Genomic DNA, 25,553 nt, shown 5'->3' with positions numbered 1-25,553 from the left:
GATTTATCTGGAAGTATTCTATCAATGCTTTCCTGATAGGCTCGGCTGTAGCTGGGTAATGGAGTAGGGAATCATCCATTCGCCATATGTATTGTGTGCGCAACTTTTTTGGCCAGTCAAGTTGCATGGTAACCATAGAATGGTCTGACCATACCGTGGGCAAAATATCTGCTTCTTTGAGCTGTGATAGGAATGCTCTATCTAGATATAGGTGATCAATACGGGTGTACACTGACCAAGGGTGGGAGTAAAACATATAATTCCTCTTTGTTGGATGTAAAATTTGCCACGTGTCTACTAGACCTAAACTCTCCAAACATTTAAGGACTGTGTTAGGGGGTCTAGAATTGGATAAGGGAGACCCAGTAGAAGAATCCCAAGTTGGATCTATTGTGATATTCATGTCCCCTCCCAGTATCAGAAGTCCCTTCTTGTGTTCCAAGACTAAGTCCCAGAGTCGTTTGTAGAATTTATGTCTCCTATTGTTAGGGGCGTATACGTTCACCAGTGTGATGGGTCTATTGTAGAGCAAACCCACTAATATCAGAATTCTACCTTCTGTGTCAGTAATCCTATTTAATAGCTGAAATTGTAACCTTCTGTGAAATAATATACCCACCCCATTCTTTTTGATGTCATGTGAATTGAAGTGGCCAACAGGGAAATCTTTAGACCTGAAATTAGGCTCCTTTCCAGCCACAAAATGGGTCTCTTGAAGGAAGATTATAGAATCTCCCTGTCTTGCTAGTGTCCTTAGTGCTATGGAGCGTTTTGTAGGGGAGTTGAGCCCTTTCACATTCTGTGATATTATTGTGAAAGTGTGATTAGCCATATTTGTCTAGTCTAGTGATTAAGCTGCAATGAGGAAGATGTCTTACCTGAATGGTCCCGAGGGTCCCTTCCCAAAAACAAACAACTGTGAAGTAGGAGTACACATGCATTGAAATGGATAAACAAGAGATATTCATGTTAGTCGGAGCACTATTGAATGTAAGTACAAAAGAAAAACATATAAATAAAACAGCATAATAACGAATTAACTCAAACATTGCTATAACTACCCTTATTGTTACATAGTGCAGCAATAGACAGCCTATAAACTTATCAAAACCATTAACTGCACTCATGGGCAATCTTAAACTGGGGGGGGGATATAGGTACCATTTGAGTACCCGTCTTTCCAGGTGAGCTCTCTGAAAATTATGTAACAAAAAGAAAACTTTATGAAACAACTATGTAGCGTTATTGTCTCTGCAGTCCAACTAAGTGGAAGTTTAATATGGAACTTATCATATCCTGATGGTTGCCGAGTTCATAGGTCAAGGCGGATCACGTGAATGACCAGCAGCTTCACTTATAGATGTTGAAGGCTATCTTCTCTTTTTTGCAGCCATGGTCCATTCTTGACGGTGTGGTTTAGATGCTGATGACTTTTGAGTTTGTGGATTTTGCGGATCATCTGAAAGTTTAGGCAGTGAAGGAGATGGAATGTCCAATTGTTTACAGAACTGCTCTAAGTCCTCTGAGTCCTTGTATATATAGATCTTATCTCCCTTAGAGACTTTGATGGAAAAGGGGAACCCCCATCTGTAGGTTATTCCCAGGTCCCTCAAATGCAAAGTCAAATATCTAGCTTCCTTTCTTTTTGCAAGTGTTATAGGACTCAAATCTGCATAAATCTAAAGGGAATCTTCTCCAAATATTATCAGCGTTTTCCTCCTGGCTTCTTGTATTATCCTCTCTTTGTCTGAGTATTTGTGGCAACGTAGGATTATATCTCTGGGAGGGGCTGTGGCCACAGGTTTAGGCCTTAGCGCTCTGTGCGCCCTATCTAAACTAATGTTTCCATCCCCTTCAGATCCCAGCAGGAATTTAAACAAATTTTGGAGATATGAGGGAAGATTTCTTCAGGCACGCAGCGTATCCTCAGATTCTGGCGGCGTCCCCTATTGTCTAAATCTTCAACCTGTTCTTGTAACTGAATGATAGCCGAGTTTTGATGTTGCATCTCCATAGTCATAGACATAGTTGATTGTGTATTTTCTTCTTCTTGCTCTTCTATCTGTAAAACTCGGTTCCCCAGGTCCACCACATCTTTTTTAATGTCTGTCAGGCCATCTTTTATGACTTTGCTGACTTGTTTCATGAAGGAGGAAAAATACTCTTTTGAAGGTAATGCCTTTAAATCTGCTTTGGTAATGTTGGTGTCATTGTCGTTATTTTCTGCGGTCTGTATAATGATATCTTTGTCAACAACACTGTCTGATGAGGAGTGATCTGTGTCACCTGATGGAATATTCTCACAAGGTTTGAAAAAACTATTAAGTTTTCCACCATTTATGTTTAGTCCTTTATAAAAAAAATTCTGAGCGGTGAGGACGTTTATTAGCAATTCTACAGTCTGTTTTATGTTGCAAACTGTTTCTCCCCACATCACCTCCTGCCAGACTATTAAATCCACTAGACACAGCTGTTATATTTTATTTTCTGCTCAATAATAAAATCTCTTTTCGGCTTTGTGGGGTCCAATGTTTGTCAAACCAGTTATTTCAGCAAGGCTGTTCTTATATTATATGTGCACTTTGCCTCCGCTTTTTACTGGTGTCAAAAGTCAATGTAATTGTTCCTCTTACCTCCTAAATATTAATATTGGGTTCCGATTAACCGACCACTGCCTCTCAATAAATCTTCCTCCTTGTCTGTTTTATGAGGAATCACCTCACCTTCACACTGCCGTTGTCCTGATGAGTCGGCTTTGCTGCTGATAACGTTCCCACGTGGCTTCGGTTGCGGCCGATGACTATGAATAGAAAGCCTCTTTCTGGCCGTCACTTTAAAGATTTAAGCTCCGATTCTTCTCTGCTAGTTCTTCAGAGGCTTAGCAAGCCTTGGGTTATCAAATCCTCCTTGAAAACTGTGGTTTTAGTCGTTGCATACAGCCCACCTGGAAAGTCTCTCACGGAGCTCTAGTCACTTGCGGCCATGTTCTACTGCGGCCGGCTCCGTCCCCGTGAATCAAAGTTTTTAACCAAGAGACTAAAGAAATCGAAAAGGTCAGAAAAAAATAACAAACAGATAAGAAATCTGTCTGAAATCCTTAGTAGCATTAACATTATATTGCAATGCTCTAACAACATCTAAAAAATGTAAGGATCTATCAGAAGCATTTTTTGGATCAGGACACAAGGCGAAAACAACAATTTAACCGTTAATGTTATGAGAGGAAACAACTTTAGGTAAGAAATTTAGTCTGCAAAACAGCCTTATTCTGATGAAAAATCAAATAAGGAGACTCACAAGCGATAGCAGACAATTCAGAAACTCTTATAGCAGAAGGGATGGCCAAAAGAAACAACACTTTCAGTGAAAGTAATTTAATGTCCAATTTAAGCATAGGCTCAAAAGGAGGAGCATGCAAAACCCTTAACAATAGATTAAGACTCCAATGAGGAGAAATAGGCTTAATAACAGGTTTAATTTGGATCAAAGCCTGAACAAAACAATGAATATCAGGAAGATTAGCAATATTTCTGTGAAATAATAGAGAGCGGAATGTTGTCCTTCTAGAGAACTGGCAGATAAACCCTTATCAAAACCATCCTGCAAAAACTGAAGAATCCTAGGAATTCTAAATCCAACTCAGACCTAAATAATTTCTTTCCTTGAAAGGAGAGAGAAAATAATCTAGATTTAGACACCATATCAACATTCCAGGACTTAAGCCCTAGGGCTCTCCTGGTAAGAATGCTTTTGACATTGAGTAATTAATGCTTTTGACATTGATTTATCAAACACAGCATCACAAATAAAATTATTTTCACTTTGAAGTAAACTTAATAGATTAGAACTTTCAGGGTCATTAGAAACCTGCTGTGCAAGACTGGCAAACCAGTAAGTAGAAGCAGTGGCTACATCAGCAATAGATATAGCTGACCTGAGTATATATCAAAGTATGTAGAAAAGCTCTTCTTAGAAAAGATTAAAATTTTCTGTCTAAAGGGTCTTTAAAAGAAGTGCTGTCTTCTATAGGAATAGTAGTACATTTAGCTAGAGTGGAAATGGCCCCATCTACTTTGGGAACTGCAATAACTCTTTGGGAACTGTGTCCCATAATTCTAGATTAGCAGCAGGTAAAGGATATATCTTTTAAAACTTGTAGAAGGATTAAAAGACACACCTGGTTTAGACCATTCCTTAGCAATCATATCATAGACAGCATCAGGTATAGGGAAAATCTCAGGGAGATTAACAGCAGTTTTAAATACTGGATTTAAATGACTACAAAGTTTATCGTCAGAAGGTTTAGGTTCCTCAAACCCTAGAATGACCATGATCTCTTTTAAAAGAGAATGAATGTGTTCATCTTTATAAAAAAAAAGAGGTATTATCAGGTTCTACATCGGATGAGGGACCCTCACTCTCAGAGGAAACCTCACCTTCCGAAGATACTACAGTATCCTTTGGATCAGGACATACATTACTTGTAGAAGGTTACATTTGAACTGACCTTTTGCTCTTGTTTGAAGGTGGTACGGCAGCCAATGCCTTTGTGATAGCGATAGTAATAAGTAGTTTTTCATTGCTGGAGGTACTTCATCTGCATTTTCCTGTAATGAACAGACAGTAGGTGCGTTATCACTCAGAGAAACATCATTAGATTGATCAGTATGCGATAATAAATCTAAACATGAGCCACATAACTGAGCTGAAGAAGGTACTTCAGTTGTTTTACAATAAGCACAATTCAATATTAGTAGAAAGGTGTTCAGGAGAAATCTCATGAGATCACAGCAAAGGCAAAGCATGACCTGATTCTGATTGGCTATTGTTTTTTGTTTTTTTTCATCTTGCAGCTGGACAGCAGCTGAAGTATAACTGTTCACAGATCACTTACTCTGGTGAACTTAAGAAATTATGAGGCAAAATATCTTTTCTTGTCAGCTTTTTAGTTATGTTGCATCACTTTCAAGTGACTTAGCATACGAGTATTATGTTCCTTTAATTTCTTGAAAACAAATTAATTTTCAGTCTACCAATCAGTACCCTTGTTTCTAAAAAAAGATATCTACTGATTAATAATTGAAACTTAATTACAGTTTAAAAAATTGTTTAGTTGACAAATTGGAATTCCCTTTAAGAAACCTTTCTAGAATATGTCTCTCCTTTCATAATATAACAGAAGACAACGTTTTCACAAGTAATTGTCACTATTGATTGGATGAAAACATAATCATTTATTTATTTTTATAATCACATATTTAACTAAACTCAAAATGGTTCTTAGCTCCATGGATGTATACAAAATACTAATGTGTGACAGAAAAGTAGGTCTAAATGTAAACCCTATACAATGAAGTTAATTATTTAATGCATTAATAGAGTTTAACTGAAAATAGCAATTCATTCATGCACAAATATTAAAAAGCAGTTATTTTGCTGTTTAAACACAAATCTATAGGCAGTTGACAACTCTCCTTAATATATTTTGAAACCACAGGATCTGTCATTGTGTCAAGCTTCATCTTTGTCATGATAACGTGTTTATAAAACATAGAGGAGCTGATTGCCTTTGGAAGAAGTGAAAAATGTTCACATGTATGTTTGTATCATATTTTCATGAAAATAGAGCAAATAAAGGCTTAACTAAAATTTGTAAAATAATAATAATAATATTGCAAATAACATTTAACCGGTGAATAACATTTAAAGGAACAGTAAAATCATAATGAAACTTTCATGATTTTAAACAACGTTCAATTTACCTGTGTTGTCTAATTTTCTTTGTTCTCTTGGTAGCCGTTGTTGAAAAGCATATCTAGGTAGGTTTAGGAGCAGTACTGGAAGCTAGCTGCTGAATGGTGGCTCACATATATGCCTCTTGTCACTGCCTAACTAGATGTGTTCATCTCCTGGTACTGCTACTCCAACAAAGAATTATGCAAATTTAATTATATAAAAAAAAACTGGAAAGTTGCTTAAAATTGTATTCTTTATTTGTCATGTCCCTTTAAATGGAGTTTTCTAGTGCTAAATTGCAAAACAAATATACCTGTTACCTGTGATCAGGCAGTGTCAAGCCCTGAGCATTGAAAGACACAGAAGCCCAAGTTTGTGGCCCACACACATTCAAAAAGTTTATCTTCTCTGTCCTTCACATACTCACATCAGAACAAACCCTTATCAGACCCTTCTCACATTCATGTGCTCACATCATACTTTTAGATCAGACCACTGGCCCTGTAGCCCCTCTGTTAGTAAGACAACCTGGCCATACAGATCTTTTCTAAGCCACATGTCTATATCAGAACTCCAATCAGACCCCTGGTACTGTCCAGTGCTCTCTGTGGCTACTTTTCCCCTGTGTGTAGTGTGCTGTGTCAGAAGTGCCAAGCCTGGCACCTGCACTGGGGTTGTAAGAGGAGAAGAACTACTTATCTGGTTGCCACACCTCTTGACATACAGGCATAAAAAAACATTCTGCCTTGCACACAGAGCAGCCGGCTCATCAACACCCTAATCAAGAGTTTCTGGGGCTTACAAATACCAGCCCTGCCTATTATCTTAGTTTTACCAATGGGTAGTCCAAGCAAGGATGTGGGTTTGTCTTATCATAATATAGTAAAATGAAAGTTAAAAAACAAAAACAAATATTTGGTGATATATTTTTGTTAGGGTTACATTTCTCATTAGATAATGCTGAAATCTGCTAATGCCTTCTTCTAGATTCTTCCTTCCTGGCTAGTCAAGTAATACAACTTTGTAATACATTTTAGACTCCTCACATCTATATTCTACTCACTTGATCAAAAACTGTACCAGGGAAATATAATTATGTGAATCAGTAATATTGAGGGCCCTTGTCTGAAGTGAAATTAAGCACACAGGGGTTAACAAATCTAGTTTGTTTAATTAAAGGGACATTAAACTATTGGACACAACTTCAACAGTTACTACTCACTATGGTATCGATTTTCCATATGTGCCCTTGAGAGCCGTTCTCGTATTTTAATCCTTTACAGGTGCTAGTTGGTGAAACTTTGCATCTTTATACTAGGGAGCAGCCATCTTGGAGCCCACATACTCTTGCACCCTATGACATAAGTGATGAACATTCACAGATTAGTGATGTTGCCGGCTTTTTCACAGCTGTGTTGTGCACTACTGATGAGCTTATATATGAATATTATAGGGCAATACAACAAATGCAAACATGTCAAGCTCCCACTCTGTATCATACATGCTAAGCAGAAGTACATAATACATCTGTACGTCACTGATATGTGAATGTGCATAGCTTATGTCACAGAGGGCAAGAATACCTAAGCTCCCAGTATGAAGATGTGGGGTTTGAACAACTGGCACCTGTAAGAAGTTAAAAGGGAGATTTGAAGAGAGATACAGGCAAAGAAGAAAAGACAATATCATGGTGAGTAGTAATAACTATGTTATTGTGGTTTTGCCCAGCAGTTTAATGTCCCTTTAACCCTTGTTTAGGGCGCCAGTAAAGTCAGGCCTATGTATAATAACTGTAAACAAAATATTAGTTTATTAAACTTTACTAAATTATTCCCTTCAGGAATGACCATCATGCCAGTATTCAACAGTCAGATGAAGTTATGCTTATAGTTGCAATTATTAGATGAGGTGTTGCAGGAAAATATGTTGTTATGTTTACCAAAGTGTCTTATCCAACAGAGAACAGAGCCAGGCCACAGTTTGTCTGTCTAGCTAACTAAAGTCTTTACATATATATTGTGCACATTATAGTAATTTATGTAAGAGAATTATGTCCAAATACTAAACAGACTAGTGCAGAGCAGTTTTCTTTCTCTTCTGCAGTCCAGTTTCTACATTTTAGAATTTAAATAAGATGATTAAATGTCAAATCAAATTCAAAAAAGGATTTCAGTATTTAAAATGTGTGGTTTTCATTCTGTAATAGAAACATCAACTTTGCTGTATACCTATATGGCTTACTTTTCTAGTTTGTTTATGGTTCACATTTAGATTTTTGGAATATACTTACAAGTAAAATGTATTACTGTTTTTTAACAGCTTACACACATATGCTGTGTGGGCCCGTGCACCAGTATTTAAGATCAAAGAGCTGGCAGTGGTGTGTATTGTGCCTGTAAAGACCAAGGGCCGATCCGATAAAAATCGTCGCCCGCAAAAGCTGGCGACGCCAATATTTGCGCTGGTTTGGTATCCTATATACGGCGTAACTTAGAAGTTACGCGCGTATATTTCTGCCGTCGCCCGTAGTTTTTTGGGCCATAGGCAGGTATACCAAACCAGCGCAGTTTGGTATCCAATATACAGCGTAAGGACTTACGTGGCGAAAATGGAGAAATCTTACTCCATTTTCACCTCGCCACAAAAAGCAGCCGTAAGAAGCCTTACGCTGACTATTGGAGCCCCGTAACTCCCTAAACTACCTGCAAAATAAACCTAACACCTAACGCATGCGCAATGTCTATCTAGCTGTCAACCGCGATCTGCTAAATAAAACCTAACACCTAACGCATGTGCAATGTCTATCTACCTGTCAACCGCGATCCCCCGCCGCAATCCCTAATAAAGTTATTAACCCCTAAACCGCCACTCCCAGACCCCGCCGCCATCTACATAAACTAACCCCCTACTGTGAGCCCCTAAAACCGCCACCATCTAACTGATCTATCCCCTAATGTGAACCCCTAAAACCGCCGCCATCTACCTTATCTATCCCCTAATGTGAACCCCTTACACCGCCGCCATCTACCTTATCTATCCCCTAATCTGACCCCTTACACCGCCGCCACCTATATAAAAATGATTAACCCCTAATCTAATACCCCTATACCGCCGCCAGCTATATTAATATTATTAACCCCTAATCTAATATCCCTAAAGTAATAAGCTCTATAACCAGCCCTTAAAAGGGCCTTTTGCGGGGCTTTGCCCCAAAGTAAACAGCTCTTTTGCCCTATAACCTGCCCTCCCTACACCGCCGCCACCTATATTAATAGTATTAACCCCTAATGTAAGCCCCTTACACCGCCGCCATCTATATTAAAATTATTAACCCCTAATTTAATCTACCTACCCCACCGCCAGCTATATTATCTATATTAACCCTAAGTATATTATAGTTAATATAGTTATTACATTATATATATATTAACTATATTAACCCTAATTATATTAGGGTTAATATAGTTAATATAGTTACTATAGTATTTATATTAACTATATTAACTCTATCTAACCCTAACACCCCTAACTAAATTCTTATTAAATAAATCTAATTCATATTATAAACTAAAATATTCCTATTTAAATCTAAATACTTACCTATAAAATAAACACTAAGATAGCTACAATATAATTAATAATTACATTGTAGCTATGTTAGGGTTTATATTTATTTTACAGGTAAATTGTTAATTATTTTAACTAGGTATAATAGCTATTAAATAGTTATTAACTATTTAATAGCTACCTAGTTAAAATAATTACCCAATTACCTGTAAAATAAATCCTAACCTAAGGTACAAATACACCTACACTATCAATAAATTAAATAAACTACAAATATCTATCTAAAAATACAATTAAATAAACTAAACTAAATTACAAAAAACAAACAAACACTAAGTTACAAAAAATAAAAAAAAGATTACAAGATTTTTAAGCTAATTACACCTATTCTAAGCCCCCTAATAAAATAATAAACCCCCAAAATAAAAAAATGACCTATTCTTACATTCTTGCTTTTTCAAATAAAGATACCAAAAGATTGAAGAAAAATTGATAATGAGTAAATTAGAAAGTTGCTTAAAATTGCATGCTCTATCTGAATCATGAAAGTTTTTTGACTAGACTATCCCTTTAATTTGTGTCATACAAGACACAGCTGACTCTCTGAGAAGGTGTAGTGTTTGAATACTGGTGCATAGGTCCTCATATCATGTGCGCATATGCTGTTCAAAAAGAGCAATAGCTTTCACTAGAAGCATTTTTGCTAATGGAAGAATATTGTAAAATGTCTTCTATTTAAATGCACCTATGCACATCTCAATTCCGATCTTTCCATCTATTTAAACTGATATAGATAGATAGATAGATAGATAGATAGATAGATAGATATAGATATATATGTTTGAGGTATTAAAAGAGAAAAAACTGTTGCTGTCAGTCAGTGATTTCCAGATGAGCATAAGCTTGAATGACCACATCTTGCACAGTGATCTGAAATAGCTCTGCATTTTCTGCAGAACTCTCACACACCCTCAAGTCCCCAGGGTTGTTTAACTGCAGTGAAGTCAATATTGGTTATTCAGCAGGCAGAGCTAACCCTTTTAGGCAGATTTCTGACTGGATATTTCTTAGACTAAGAACTATTCACCAAGCAGCTGAATAAATAATCAGCATGTGCAGCTTTATTTATAGGCAGTCAGGTGTGTATACCATATGTTCAGCATTATCTATTAGTGAATACAAGCACATGACTCCCAAGCCCTTTACCCTACTGAACTCAGATTCATACATTTTAATAATTCTTTATGTATAAACTGCCAACATATTACATAATGCTACATATGCTGTGCAGATCCAGAAGATATATGTGATTTATGTCATATTTAAACGCTTAACTATAACAAAATAAATTGATAAATACCTTGTTTATTACAATTAACATTCTAATTTAGAGTTACAGAATTTAACAACACTTAAGTTTACATTATGTATACATTCTGCAATATGTCATATGTTACCTCCTTTAAATGTAAATGACACAGCCTATGAATAATGTAAAACTATAACAAAAAATATACAGTATAAACCTTATTCATGTTCTTGCATGCTAATATTTTCTTTGTATCTAGTCTGCTAGATATTGCAATACAAAGACCATGTGCTAGGTTGAAGGAAGGATATAAGTATATGGAAACACTGATGTCATCCCTTTAAATAACATTAGCAAACATACTAGGTGGGATAATGCTATATGTGATCTCTATGGAGATGACATCATCTTCCCCCGGGGGTGATGCAATATCCTAGTTCAAGATATTTTACAAAGAATGAGGGTGTTAAGAAACACATTGTTATTATTAAAATAAGTCGATTTCTTATTTGTATTACTATCATTAGCAGCTATATAATGGGACCTTCATCCACATGTGTGTCTTCCCGGCCTGCATAGTGTCTAATCCCCAGTATAAATTGTCACCAATGTTGTTTAAAGGGACAATCCCTGATTCCAGTTTTAAAAAGGAAATGTTTTATGAAGTATACTTCTGATTTTCTTTATTTATAACTTAAAATAACTAACCAGATTCTTCCATCAGACTGCCAAATAGTGAAACGTTACACTCCATAGAACACGTTTCCACTGCTTCAGTATGTATTGGCAGAATGCTTTACACCACTCCAGCCAAATCTTGGCATTGCACATGTTGATGTGGGACTTGTGTACATCTGCTCAGCCAGGGAAACCCATTTTATGAAGCTGGCGACACAAAGTTTTTGTGCTGATGTTGCTTTCAGAGGTAGTTTGGAACTATGTAGTGAGTGACGCAACAGATAGGCAATTTTTACTCGCTAAGTGCTTCAGCACTTGACAGCCCCACTTTATGAGTTTGTGTGGTCTACAACGTTGTGGCAGGGGTACACACTCCCACTTCACAATAATAGTACTTACAGATCTAGTAGGGCAGACATTTTATGAACTAACTTGTGTCAAAGGTGGCATCTCATGATAGTGCCATGTTTATAGTCAATGAGCTGTTCAGGAGAACCCATTGTACTGCCAATGTTTGTCTATGGAGATTTCATTGCTATATGCTGGATTGTATGCACCTGTTAGCAATGGATGTGACTGAAACACCTGAACTCAATAATTAGTAGTGGTGTCAACATATGTATAGTGTAAATGTTTACTCCATGTTAAAATGTGCTATTTTTACTATTAAAGTTGTAGTTTGTTTCTATATAAGCACTGATATGAAATGAAGATAAGATGATTAAGTTGAATTTGTAGAAAGTAGCTTTATTAGAAAATGAGACAGATCACTGATATTGTTAACACTTTTTTTTTATTTTAACAAACAGATATTTGTAGACTAATGGCAGTAAACACAAATGTTAATGTCATGGTCACTGGGCAAAAAGACCTGTAAATGTCTGAATAACATTTTCCCAGTGGTTTCAGAGGTGTAAATATAGTACTGTTAATGAGTAACTATTAAAAAGTGCTTAATTAAAAATGATTACTGGGATACCGTCTGTAACATTTATTCTGATTTGCCATTAAAGGCCAACTGGAGTCCTTTAGATGTTTGTGCCATCAGGTAGGTGATTAGAAGAGCAGATTAACAATAGTTCAGTGTGCTGAAAAGAAAATAATTGTATAAAGGAATGGTCTGTAAGCTGGTCAGGAACCTGTGCTTTCTTACAGTGAAAGGAGAGTGCATACAGGGATAACTGGATAATCTAGTGCAAAGTATCGAATACCAAGAGGCAAGGGCAAAATCAACAACCAAGAAAAGGTCTAGCCAATCTGCAGGCAAATAAATATTCATGGTTCATGCTGAGTGCAGAATCAGGAACAGGATAAAGCTCAAGCGGAGTCAAAGTACAAACAAATAATCAGTATTTATATGTAAACAGTACCAGGACATGTGTCCAGAGAACCGAACACAGCGGCCTGATTAAACAAAACAAAAATCGAGACTCAGGAAACCAGTCAAGGGTCCAGCACAAACTCATCAAGTCATGGAATAGAATGCACTAATGAAAGTGCCAAGACTCTGTCAGTGCAGTAAATGGCAGGATATATATCCAGGATAATTTGCAAATTGCTCACAGTTAAACATTTTTAGAGAACCAGAGCAAAGCTCCAACTGACAAAATAACAAGGGAATGCATTTACTAACAGATTGGGGCAGAAGTCAGCCTCACCGGGGGAGCATGTGGTAAACACTTGCAGGAGCTAGCAACTCTTTGTCACAAAGCTTCTGACTCATGCTACTTTTTTTCTAGATGACTCCGACACCTTTGAGGTAAAAATACAAGCAAAAACTTTCAAAACAAATTTTTCAGATGATGCTATTTCCAGTAAGCAGTATTACCAACACAGCTAATGGCAACAGTGGCTGGAGAGAACACATGTCTTTTTGTCATGCACTGCTATGGGTAATAAAACTAGGCCGGGGAATGAGAGCTTCATACCGAGGCCAATGAGTCTCCAAGTCAGGATGTTGCATCTGCTGAATAAAACATCACAATACGAGGAACCTCTCTTAAATCACCCATTTAAAACAAACCAAAAACAGTGTTCCTTGTTTATGGACATTTAAAAAGAAATCATTATAGCTAATAATATTCCTACACCAAAATATTCCTTATCATCAATGTAGTAGGGCACTACATTGTTACAATGTCCCTTTTGTGTCATGTATGGTTGTCCAGAGGGGCACACCTGGTCCAAATCAATGATTTGTTCCACATAGATAACAACTGTTTTATATTGATTTCAATGTTATCATATAATTTTATTTAGATTGTATTAAATAGGATAAATTATAGAATGTAGGCTCAGATCCATTGTCTTTTCCAGTTCCTTTCAAAGCCACAAGTAAATGATCTCTTTGATTAAACAGTACTGAATTGAAAAATAAAGAAAGTATTTACCATAGAACTCATTAGTTATACTATTTAGCATCACATTTTGTTTACTTAAGCATTTTTAAAGATTATCTTAAAGTTATTATCCATGGTAAAACATTTTAAAATCTAATGACCATAGCAGCTTTAGTTTCAGGTAATACAAAATACTTACAAAAGTATATAATTATTGTTTGATGGCAGGGGTGGCAACAATACCCTTATTTATTTATTTTAAATTAAGTTTTATTACAGTTGGCAGTGACAGTAAACCAAACACAGAGGAGTATAAAGTTAATTTTTCCCAGCACAGGTTGAAGATATTGAAGTAAATAGAGAGTTATTGATTAGAGACAACAGATACTAGACGTAGTCTACAAAAAAATGTAAGGAATGAGTGCAGGGCATTGTAGTTCTTCTGTTAAAGATTGGGGGGTGAAAAAAGTGCTGGAACTGTAAACGTCAGATATATGTAAGCAAATAAAAATAATAAAATACCTAAGATAATATTAAAAGACCATGAATAAAGTGAAACATGATTTGCGCTTCTGAAATCAAATGAATGGTATCAGAGCTATAACATATATGACAAGTACAAATAATAAAGCTGTAATCAGGGGCACGAATGCTATTATATACCCATATAGATAGAGTCAAAGAGAAAAATATAGTGTATTATGTGATATAAAATTATGTGTAAAAAATAATTTTTATATATACAAAACCACACTATAAAATCACACACAACAAAATCAAAAATGCAAATCGGCGCACTCCTAGTACATTAAAGCTAAAAAATGAGCACACAATGAATGAATATCACACATAACAGATATCACAAAAAGTTAGACAACACAAATAAAAGTGCAGAGATGCAGATATCACAATGAGTGAAATGCTCTGGACAGAACACGTTCAGGACAGAACATGTTAAAATCACAATAACATAAATAGAATCTACACAATCGTATAAATTGCAAATTCAAAATGCAGATATCGCAAATATACCAGCGATCATAGATTAAAGGACCTGATATTACAAGCGTCTTTAGATAAAATGCAGCCCATGTATTCAAATGTTCTTAGTCTGCACACTAATATCCAGAGATTGTGATGTAGTGTGCAATTAAGGTGCTGTGTACACAGGATTTTCTGTAAGACACAGATCGCAGAGAACTTTTCACAAAAGTATGCAAAGCAGCAGTATAACAAATGTTTATCCGAACTTACAGTTAAAGGGATAGTAAACCCCAAAATGTTCTTTTATGATTCAGATAGAACATACAATTTTAAACAACTTTCCTATTTAATTCTATTATCAAATTTTCTTCATTCTCTTGTTATCCATTACTGAAGCGACAGCATTGCACTACTGACAGGAAGCTGAAAATATCTAATTAGCCAATCACAAGAGACAAATGTGTGCAGTCACCAATTAGCAACAGCTACCACTAGTGAATATGTGCATATTCATTTTTAACAAGGGATACTAAGAGAACAAAGCACATTTGAAAATAGAAGTGAATTTTAAAAAGTGTCTTAAAATGACATGCTCTATCTGAATCATGCAAGTTTAATTTTGACTTTCCTATCCCTTTAAGTATCAGATAATCTGCTCCTTCTCCGAGTTCCAAAGCTGACCGAGTGTAGCTCCGTAAGGCTATGAACAGGTCAATGTCCGCTAAGTAGCTGGATCGGATTTGTCAGAGGTCTAAAACTTCACACTACGGAGGCCTTTCTCCACCAAAAAAGGAAGCAAAGCGTTTCAAATAATCTTTCTCAAGCTTCTGATCGAAACACATAGAGCGGCTCCTTATATAGCGGAGTCAAACACAGAGTGGCATTTTTCATGTGTTATTTGAAATTCCAAAAAAGTTCTTCTGTTATCATTCGGCTAGGAGATTTTCTTTTATGAAGTTAATGTTTTTAATGGGCATGCGATACCAATAAAGCGATGTACTAACTTGAATTAAGGTGTGATATTTTTTGTTCTCTTTTTTTGTATCTCCTAATTGATTAGATAACTATAAAATAATCATAAATTATTTAGTTGAAAAAAAAGAAAAATATGTATATTTTTTATAATACCCACAAGCTCATTGATTGTGTTACAAAAACTACTGAAGTCTAATTTTCTCTTTTCATCCTAAATAATGTATCTTGTATCTTGCTATTCCCTGTGCTGTACAAATTATAGGTTTGTTATGGGACACCTATAAAATCTCTGCTTAAGATCCATTCACTTATCATTGAAATCCTCAGCTCTAAAATAATACAATTTCAACCTCAAAATTAGTCCCAAATAGATGTTTTAAATGGGCCATCAAAATAACTTCATATATCCAGATAGTCTTTGCCATCCACATTGTTACCAAAAGTTCTTAGGGTGAATATGTCCTTCCTCTCTAAACAATGATAAATCAATAAACTCTCTTTATAAATCTTTTATTTCTGCACTAAAAGCTTTGTTATTGATTTATGACAACATAAAATAAATGTATAGTGAAAATTATTCTTGTAATTTGTTACTCTATATTGTGCTGACTTGCTATTTTAATAAATACTGACATAACCAAGTAATTAACTTTTTTCTCACAAACATTTCCCTTCTTTCTTAATCACCTTGGAAATAATGTATTATATAAGCTACTGTTTAACATGGCACTAGAAGCCAGGTGTAAGGAAAACACTATATAGATATGCCGTTCAGTAATCACCAATTCCATTTTCAAGATACCAACAATCGGGTTGTTTGGTGGAACTAACCTGTGCATGAACTTCTAGAAGAACATTATAGGAGTTTCTGAGTCAACATAAAGGGGCACTGAACCCAAAATTTTTCTTTCATTATTCAGATAGAGCATGCAACTTTCTAATTTACTCCTATTTACTTTGTTCTCTTTATATCTTTAATTTAAAAAGCAGGAATGTAAAGCTTAGGAGCTGGTCCATATTTGGTTCAGCACCTGGATAGATATAAATGTAGCCACCAATCCACAAGCGCTACCGAGGTGCTAAACCAAAGATGGGCCGGCTCGTAAGCTTACATTTCTGCTTTTTCAAATAAAGATACCAAGAGAACGAAGAAAAATTGATAATAGGAGTAAATTAGAAAATTGCTTTCTCTATCTAAATCATGAAAGAAAACATTTGGGTTCAGTATTCTTTAAACTACAGTAGTTGAATTTTACTATATCTAATGTTTTTTTTCCCATTGTCCTATCAAATTTCTTTAGTGTACTCTCGCTGATTGTTCTTTCTGTCTTCTTTCTATCTTGCTACCAATTCGGAAATGTAGAGTAAAGATGCTGGTATCAGAACACTGGTTATGTTGGATGAACAAGGAGGTAAGTTTAATCGTCATTTATAATGTTAATTATTGTTGCTGTATTTGTTGAACAAACGCATAATGACAAATGTAAACAAAACAAATTCACCGCCTATGCAAAATGACCTATACGTTGTGTATCATTCTTTCAAATAAAAAAAACAGCGGACAAACAGTCTCAAAACAATCTTGAATGCTGCTAACCAAGATTGCATTGGATCTCTGTTTTTCACTTAAAGGGATACGAAGACCTACTTTTTTCTTTCATGATTCAGATAGAGCATTCACTTCTTAAAAAGTCTCCAATTTATTTCTGTTATCAAATGTACTTTTTTCTCATGGTATTCATTGAGGAAGAGAAAGTAGGTAGCATACATTTGGGTCTGAAGCACTAAATGCTTTTAACAGTGTTATACACTTTCAAGCACTTAATGGCAGAAGTGTTGGCACAGTGTATACCACTGTTAAAAGACTGCAGACCAAGGGGACTGAACAGTTGGGCATTAGGACCTTGGCTGAGGGCCTTGTAGAAAAGGGGGACCAAAGATGGGGCTCCTGGTGTGCTGTTTATGCACACAGTCATATTTTTTAAATGAGCTAGTATAGCAGTGGCAGATACGCTATTCTAGCAGTTTGACTGTGAGGGAGCGGGGGCCATTTAGCTAGCAGTAACTAAGCAGTTATGGGTGGATAGAGAGTTGGCCCTAAGCCTGGATAAGAAATCTGTTGCTCTGGGGGTCCTCTAGTGTGGGGTCTCTGGAGGGTGGGGGCCCTGGGAAAGGGTCTAAGGTTGTTGGGGCCCTGGAGTTTGGGGGCCCTGGCCCTCGATGTTGGGGGCACTTGTGTGGGTGGAGCCAGCAGGCGGTGGTTTGAGGGAGGGGCATAGGAGGCAGAGTGGTGCATAGGGGGCAGTTTGGGGGGTTATTTCCCTAATTTGTGCCTGGTGCCCTGATTGGCCTCAGTCTACAACTAACAATACCAAGAGAACAAAGTAAATTTGATCAAAAAGTGTATTGAAAATATTTTTATTTTTTTTACACTCTATCTTAATCATGAAAGAATACGTTGAGGGTTTGTGTCTCCTTTAAATAATTGAACCCTTTAATCCACATATATCTAAGCAAATAGATCCTGAATTTCTGGCCTTTTTGCATCCCTCAAAGACCAAGTCTGAAAATGACTGGTTTATGTTAAGTTATCTGTGACCAGAAGCCCACAAAAACTTATTAAAGTTATATTTATACCCTCTATTTGTTCAGCCATACCCATTATAAGTCCTTTACATTAGTTTACAATTACTTAATTTAATTGTTATGGCTCAGTTACAGCTGGTCACTGTACACACTATTTTATTGAATAATGTTATTAAACTCCAACTGTTCATTCTACACAAGTATTAGAAATTCTGCATAAATGGTACATTCTTGAGGCCTCTAAGGTTCATGTTAAAGGGTCAAAGTTAAAGTTTTATGATTCAGACTGAGTGTACAATATTAAATAAAAGTTCCTACTTGTATTATCAAATTTACCTCTTTCTCTTGGTATTCTTTTTTGAAATGTAATTATTTCCATGAACGCATACCTAGGTATGTTCATGATAATGCACATGTCTTTAGGATTATATGGCAGCAGTGTTTGCAACAGTGTATACATTTTTGTACACTGATACACACTCTTAACCCTACCTAGATATAGATGTTCTGTCATGGAAACGATTTGGGACTAATCAAAGAAAAGATGTAAATTTGACAATATAAGTAAAATGGACGGTTTGTTAGAACTATACACTCGATCTGAGTCGTGAAAATAATTTTTTTTACTTTCATGTTAATTTAAAAATGTCTGCTAATTTACTTTCAACCTAAATGTATACTTGACATTAAAGGGACATGAAACCCAAAACAATGTTTTCGTTTTTCAGACAGAGCATATCGTTTTTTAAAACTTTCCAATTAAATTTAGTATCAAATTTCCTTTATTCTAATTTTTTTTTAATTTTTCTTTTAAGAGATACCTAGTTAGGTTGTGTACATGCCTGGAGCGTTACATGCTACCACCTAGTGTCCCTGCTAATGTATACCATTATGAGCTTTTTTCCCTGCTTTTCAGCAAAGGATACCAAGAGAATAAAGAAAATGTGATAATAGAAGTAAATTAGAAACTTGTTTAAAATGACATGCTCTATCTGAATAGAAATAAAAAAATATTGGGTTTCATGACCCTTTAACTGCAATTAGAAAATAGACAAATCATGAAAAGTACTAACATTAGTAATCATTTGTTAATGTGAAAAGGTTCTATGCATTTCTCAAAATGGTTGTCTGGTCATGGACCGAAGTGATTCAGTAAAAGTTAACAGATTCTATTTTATAGTGATGGCATTCCCCAATACAAACTGTAGATATAATAATATCATTTATATTATGCTTCAACACATTGTCACAACACTGACAGAAATACAGTATTTTAAAAGGTTTATTCTGTGTTTAATAAGATTTTGTTCAAATAATGGATGGGCAAAATGATCTTATGTAATGGACTTTTATTGGTTGCTACCCAAAGCCATCAGACACTTAAAAAACAACTAAACCTTTGTTGTGTTAAAAATGACAGAAAAAGGGCAACCAGAAATACCATAGCCCATACATTCTTCAATTCTTACATAGCATGTGTCTCTTACCACCATTGCTGTATGTATTGTGACTTAACCACCCTTTTTGTAAATAAGTTGTCTTGCAAATTATTCCTTAACCAGCTACTCTCTTGCTTGATATAACGACCCCTTGTTCTTTTTTTATAAAACATCTCATAATATGTTTTAGTACTTTAATGTAGTTGACCCTTAAAAATGTTATACTTTATATACCTGGGTTTTGTTTTGTTTTTTTTCAAAAGAATGTCAACATCACAAAAATGTTAATTTAAAGGGACATGAAACCCAGAATTTTTCTTTCATGATTCAGATAGCGCATACAATTTTAAACACTTTTCCAACTACTTTTATTATCTAATTTGTTTTATTCTTATGATATCCTTTGTTGAAAAGCATACCTAGGTAGGCTTAGGAGATGCTGATTGGTGGCTGCACTTTAATGCCTTGTGTTATTGGCTCTGCAATGTGCATTCCTGTTTCTTCAACAAAGGATACCAAGAGAATGAACCAAATAAGATAATATAAGTAAATTGGAAAGTTGTTTAAAATTGCATGCTCTATCTGAATCATGAAAGAAAAAATAGGGTTTCATGTCCATTGAAGTTGTGGTTTTTGCACAATACACATTTAAATAATAGTTACTGTAACATTATAAATACCTGTGTACTTCTGTAACAACTTGTTTTGATTATTTTATTACATTATATAAATCTAAATCAGAAAAAAGTTATGCTAAAGTATAAAATACTTTTTAAAATCTGTTATTATAAAAGTAACAGAGACAAATTATGTTTATAAATGTTTTTTGTACTTAAAATAAAACAGAATACAAGCCCACCCTCCAGGGTCGGCTCCAGAACGTATTAAATGGGGGGGGGGGCATTTTTTTTCCACGAGGGGGCACGCATTTACAAAGCATGTATGAGAGTTAAAATAAAAGCAGACCTACATATTCTGCAGGAAAGTGTCGCTTCTGGCTGGCTTATCCCCCACTATTAACATTTGTAGAATATGTGCTAAATCACTAGGTAAAAGAATAAAATCTAAATCCTATGCAGTGCACTAAAACAGAGCCATTAAACTTGAGACCCCCAGTGCAATAGCTCCTTAAAAACAATTCACCCCTTAATCACCATGATCCAAAACCCTTAAACTCATTCTCAAATCTCAATCACATCCCCTAAACAGCCATGCACCCGAAACCCCCCAATGCAATTAACCCCTTTGTTTGCAATAGCAGTGAGGATACTAGGTTTTCAGGTACTGGTAATTTTGTAGATTAGATTTAGCTATACCTGTTTCACAATAACTAACAGATATCAGGCTACTTAATACAACCGGTACTGTGAACCTATAAGAATGTGATTTAACCATATAAATATAAGTCTATAAATGGCTACCGACTTCTATCAACACCTCAAAAGTGCACTGTGATCTTAGGCCTTATCATGGTCTATTAGCCAATAAGCATTCATGGATATCAAACGGATATCAGGCTACTTAATACAACCTGTACTGTGAACCTATAAGAATATGATTGTATCATATAAATATAAGTCTATAAATGGCTACCGGCTTCTATCAACACCTCAAAAGTGCATTGTGATCTTAGGCCTTATCATGGTCTATTGTTTAAGAAAATGAGTAACTCACGATAGTTAGGTAAAATTAATAGGGTTAAAGACAAGTCCAAAAAGTGTCTAATTAACTTCCATTTCCAAATAAGAGGTTAAGACACGGAGCTCCTTGCAGATGCGTGATGCGACCTCACAGTTTTGCAGCTAACTCCGCCCCGAGCATGCAGCATTACATAACAATTCATTATTTTATTTATTATTTTTAAAGCGTTTGATCATATCAATATTTTTTGAGGGGGCACAACATTCCCATTTGGGTGGGCATTGCCCCTCAAAGCCCCCCTTTGGAGCCGACCCTGCCACCCTCCCACATTGGCAGCCTGACATAGTGACCACTTTTGTTAAAGGTTTGCAGTCTGTCTGACTTATAAATCCATCTTCCCAATAAAAATCCTTTTCAAGCCACAGCCCCTGCTAAACATTTTTTTTTACTCCCTGTGAAGGCATTATGTAATATAATTAGTTTGCATGCCTGATTTGAACTGTGATTCCACTTTTACGCCACAGTAAAATAAGACACACACAGATTAATCTAAATATAAACAGCTGTCTGTGTGAGGAATTCTGCTGGTCACATGACTGCTGCAGTGTACATATTCTCATGGGATCTATTTTTCAAGGTGAAAGCAGCAATAAGATTATTCACTGCAGTGATCATTACTGCCAGAATACTTAGCACCACTGTGTATTGGTTGCTTTGGAGGTAGTGGAGTTTCCTGACTTGCAGGAGGTATTGTGATATTCATACAACAATTTATTTTAATTTGAGAATAGAGATGTGCATACTGAAGTTCCATTAGCCTCTGAATGCGGAAGAAGGCAGCATTTTGTACCGCTCTGCTATTTTCGTTGCTGAATTGATTCTTGTGCAACAGCAAGATGCTAAAATAGTGCAAACCCAGATTTTAGTGTGTTGCTGTTGCACAAGAATGAATTTGGCAATAAAAATAGCCAAGTGGCAAGGAGCGCCGCTTTATTCCACATTCAGAGGTTCATGAAAACTCCAAATGCACATCTGTATTTGAGAATATAGATAATAGATGACATTTTTAATTTAGAGTTCTTTTTGATTATTCAGCAGATCAACTTTTTTTACTGAGTTGGAAATTAATTTCCACCTTAAAAAGATCCCACTGAGACTGTAAAATAAAATGTTATATTTTCTAATTCTCAGAACTGGAATTGCACACTGCAGACTCCTCAAGGTTAACCCGACTTCATATCTTTCCATAACTGGCTTTAGCAGAAAACAGTTGCAAAAAAATGTACACTAACATATAGACAGTAGTTATAGCTAGCCTTGCTTGGATTAGCTATTAAAAAAACAATTGCAGCAAACAAGATGTTAGTTTTAAAATGTTTATACTTGGATGATATGTTATTCTTTAGGTAGACACCAGAAATGTCTTCTAATTACAAGGTGTTTACTATATATTTAACTCTGGAAATTCAGGCTTTCCAGTTTCCTTGAGAATTGTAAGTGCAGATTCCAGACTTTGCAAGCCTAACCTTTCTATATTCCACACAACCATTACTTGCTCACCCCGGTGAATATGTTTTCTGTCCTTAATTGACCTCAGCAGCTGATAAAGGATAAGAGGCTTTTGAAATGAAACTAGGCTGCAACATGGCATCACCCAATACTTTATGGAGACAAGAAAACAAAAATAAAACACATTTCTTTAATATTTAAACACTTATACACAATATTTATGGCTAATTAAATAGCAATCTATTTAGTGTGTTATGCCCCTTTACACAGCTTGACACATTAGTCCTTAGAATATTAATTAGAATATTAATTGAAGCCAGTAAATACCTGCTTGCCTAATGAAGTATATTGCATATATTTATATAGAATGTAATGAGCTTTAAGACTCCATGAAGCTTAAAATTGTCTAAGAAAATGTGGGGTGTATCTATAGAGGTCCCTAGAGAAGCAATATACAATGATTAAAATATTATCTAATTCAGAGCTTTCCAAACTCTTCATGTTGGTGACACACTTTTTTAGACCAACATCATTTCCCAACACAGTAATTCAGTTGTACTAGCAAACAGGAGGTTAAAGGGACACTGTACCCAAAAAAATTCTTTCATGATTCAGATTGAGCATGAAATTTTAAGCAACTTTCTAATTTACTCCTATTATCAAATTTTCTTCATTCTCTTGGTATCTTTATTTGAAATGCAAGAATGTAAGTTTAGATGCCGGCCCATTTTTGGTGAACAACCTGGGTTGTCCTTGCTGATTGGTGGATAAATTCATCCACCAATAAAAAAGTGCTGTCCAGAGTACTGAAACCAAAAAAAAGCTTAGATGCCTTCTTTTTCAAATAATGATAGCAAGAGAATGAAGAAAAATTGACAATAGGAGTAAATTAGAAAGTTGCTTAAAATTGCATGCTCTTGGAGGGAAGCATACATGAAACTTTTGAACATGACGTATGTTACCCCTGAAAAAGGACATAGATGGGGCAATCCTCAATTTAATAAATGCCCAAAATGTTCCCTAGAAGCGGCCAGCTTCAAGCACATGTTGTGGGAGTGCCCAAAGGTGAGAATAATGTGGAATAAAGTTGAATACTGGTTAAATAGAAGAGTGGGAATAACTAATATAGTTTTCTCATTTATAAATACAATATTTCTCGGAACAGATGAGAGGCCTCTCCCAGAAGAGGAAAAAATTGTTAACACTACTATACTAGCAGCAAGATATCTGATATTTAAAAAATGGAAACAAATATCAACCCCTAGTATCCCAAAGATCAGAAATTGCCTAAAAAAGCAATGTATACTTGAACAACATGATGCAAAATTATTTAAACCTCGTGATGTTAATAGATTCTTTCGAAAATGGTCATCATTTATAAAGATCTTCCCAAAAGAGGAAATAGATCATCTAATTTACCCATTTAGAAACTCAGACCTAGTCCTCTTAGGAATGTGGTAAAACCATAATATGACAAGAGAGGAGACAACATAAAGACCCCCAATTCCTCCTATTCCCCCCATTTTTCCCCTTTTTTTTTTCTCTTTTTCTTTTCCTCGTTTTCCCCTCCTACCCAGCCCTACTCCCTCGCCCCCCCTCCCCTCCCCACCCCCACCGCCTCATATAAATCGAAGAAAACCCTACCCGTGCGCCAAGCTAGGAAATTCTGAAATCCCAACACAGCCATATTAAAATAGTATAAACCGAAATACAATAAATTCTACATAGGCAAGCTCTCAGGGCATAAAACAAAAGAGGTAAAAACCAGAGCTGTAAGCTGATAAGATAAAAAGTTACAAAAGAGGAAAAATTGCAACTTGTTCTTTTCTTTTTTCTTTTTTTTCTTTTTCTATTATTTTGTTAAATAACAATGTACTTACTTTTGATTGTGGTATTATAATGCCCTGCGTGGCGCAATAGAAACCTACAACTGGTAGGAAGTGAATATTTTGTTGGAATTGAATAAAAATGAATTTTAAAAAAAAATTTGCATGCTCTTTCTGAATTACAAAAGAAAAAATTTGGGTTCAGTGTCCCTTTAAACTAACTTGTTTGTGCCAGAATTAAAAAAAAAGTTTAATATCACCAATAGCTACTTACTATTTTATTTATTTACTTAAAACCTTAATAATGTTTATATCTAACAAAACAACACCTACTGACATCACCTAGGAACCAACCATACCCAAAAAATGAAAAAAAAAAGGGAGAAAGAATCCTGTCCCGCCCTCCCCCCGTCCCCTCATGCACCGTAAAAACACACAAATCTATATTTGATTTGTGTATCTGAATTCTTCCCAGTGGAACTCTATCGTCTGGAAAACCTCTCCTCTATTAGATCTTAAATAAGTATATTCCTCCAGCAACAAAACTTCACTAATTCTTGTAAATAATATTTCCCTGTCTGGGACGTTTAATTTTTTCCCAATTTCTGGCCAATAAAGATTTTATTCCGTTTTGTACATACATTATTAGTTTGGCTCTTGTTTTACAAATACCTTTAATGGGTTTATTTAATAGGGCTGTATATACATCCAACTGAAAATCTTCCTTCCCACTTATCTGTTGAATGCATCCTGAAATTATACCCCACACATTTTTCACCCTGGGACACTCCCACCATATATGTAGCATATTACCTATCCCCCCACATCTTCTCCAACATTAATTGGATGCGTTAGGGTATATACTATGCATTCTAGCTGGCGTTAAATACCATCTAGTAAGTATTTTATAATTTAATTCCTGTATATTCGAGGACGAGGAAGATCTAGCTACATTAGCACATAT

At 35.6% G+C, this 25,553-nt stretch overlaps 1 protein-coding gene across 1 annotated transcript in view; it reads left to right on the top strand.

Annotated features, from left to right (window-relative positions):
• SNAP25 (synaptosome associated protein 25) overlaps positions 1-25,553 on the top strand; it is a 212,674-nt gene that overhangs the window by 101,364 nt on the left and 85,757 nt on the right. Inside the window, exon 4 of the mRNA XM_053712154.1 lies at positions 16,952-17,000. Coding sequence (XP_053568129.1) covers positions 16,952-17,000 — 49 coding nt within the window. The remainder of the gene's footprint in view (positions 1-16,951; positions 17,001-25,553) is intronic.

Source organism: Bombina bombina, chromosome 4 (genome assembly GCF_027579735.1).
Source record: "Bombina bombina isolate aBomBom1 chromosome 4, aBomBom1.pri, whole genome shotgun sequence".
Taxonomy (NCBI): domain Eukaryota; kingdom Metazoa; phylum Chordata; class Amphibia; order Anura; family Bombinatoridae; genus Bombina; species Bombina bombina.
Note: the sequence above shows the minus strand (reverse complement) of the source record. Positions and strands in the feature narration are given on the sequence as shown.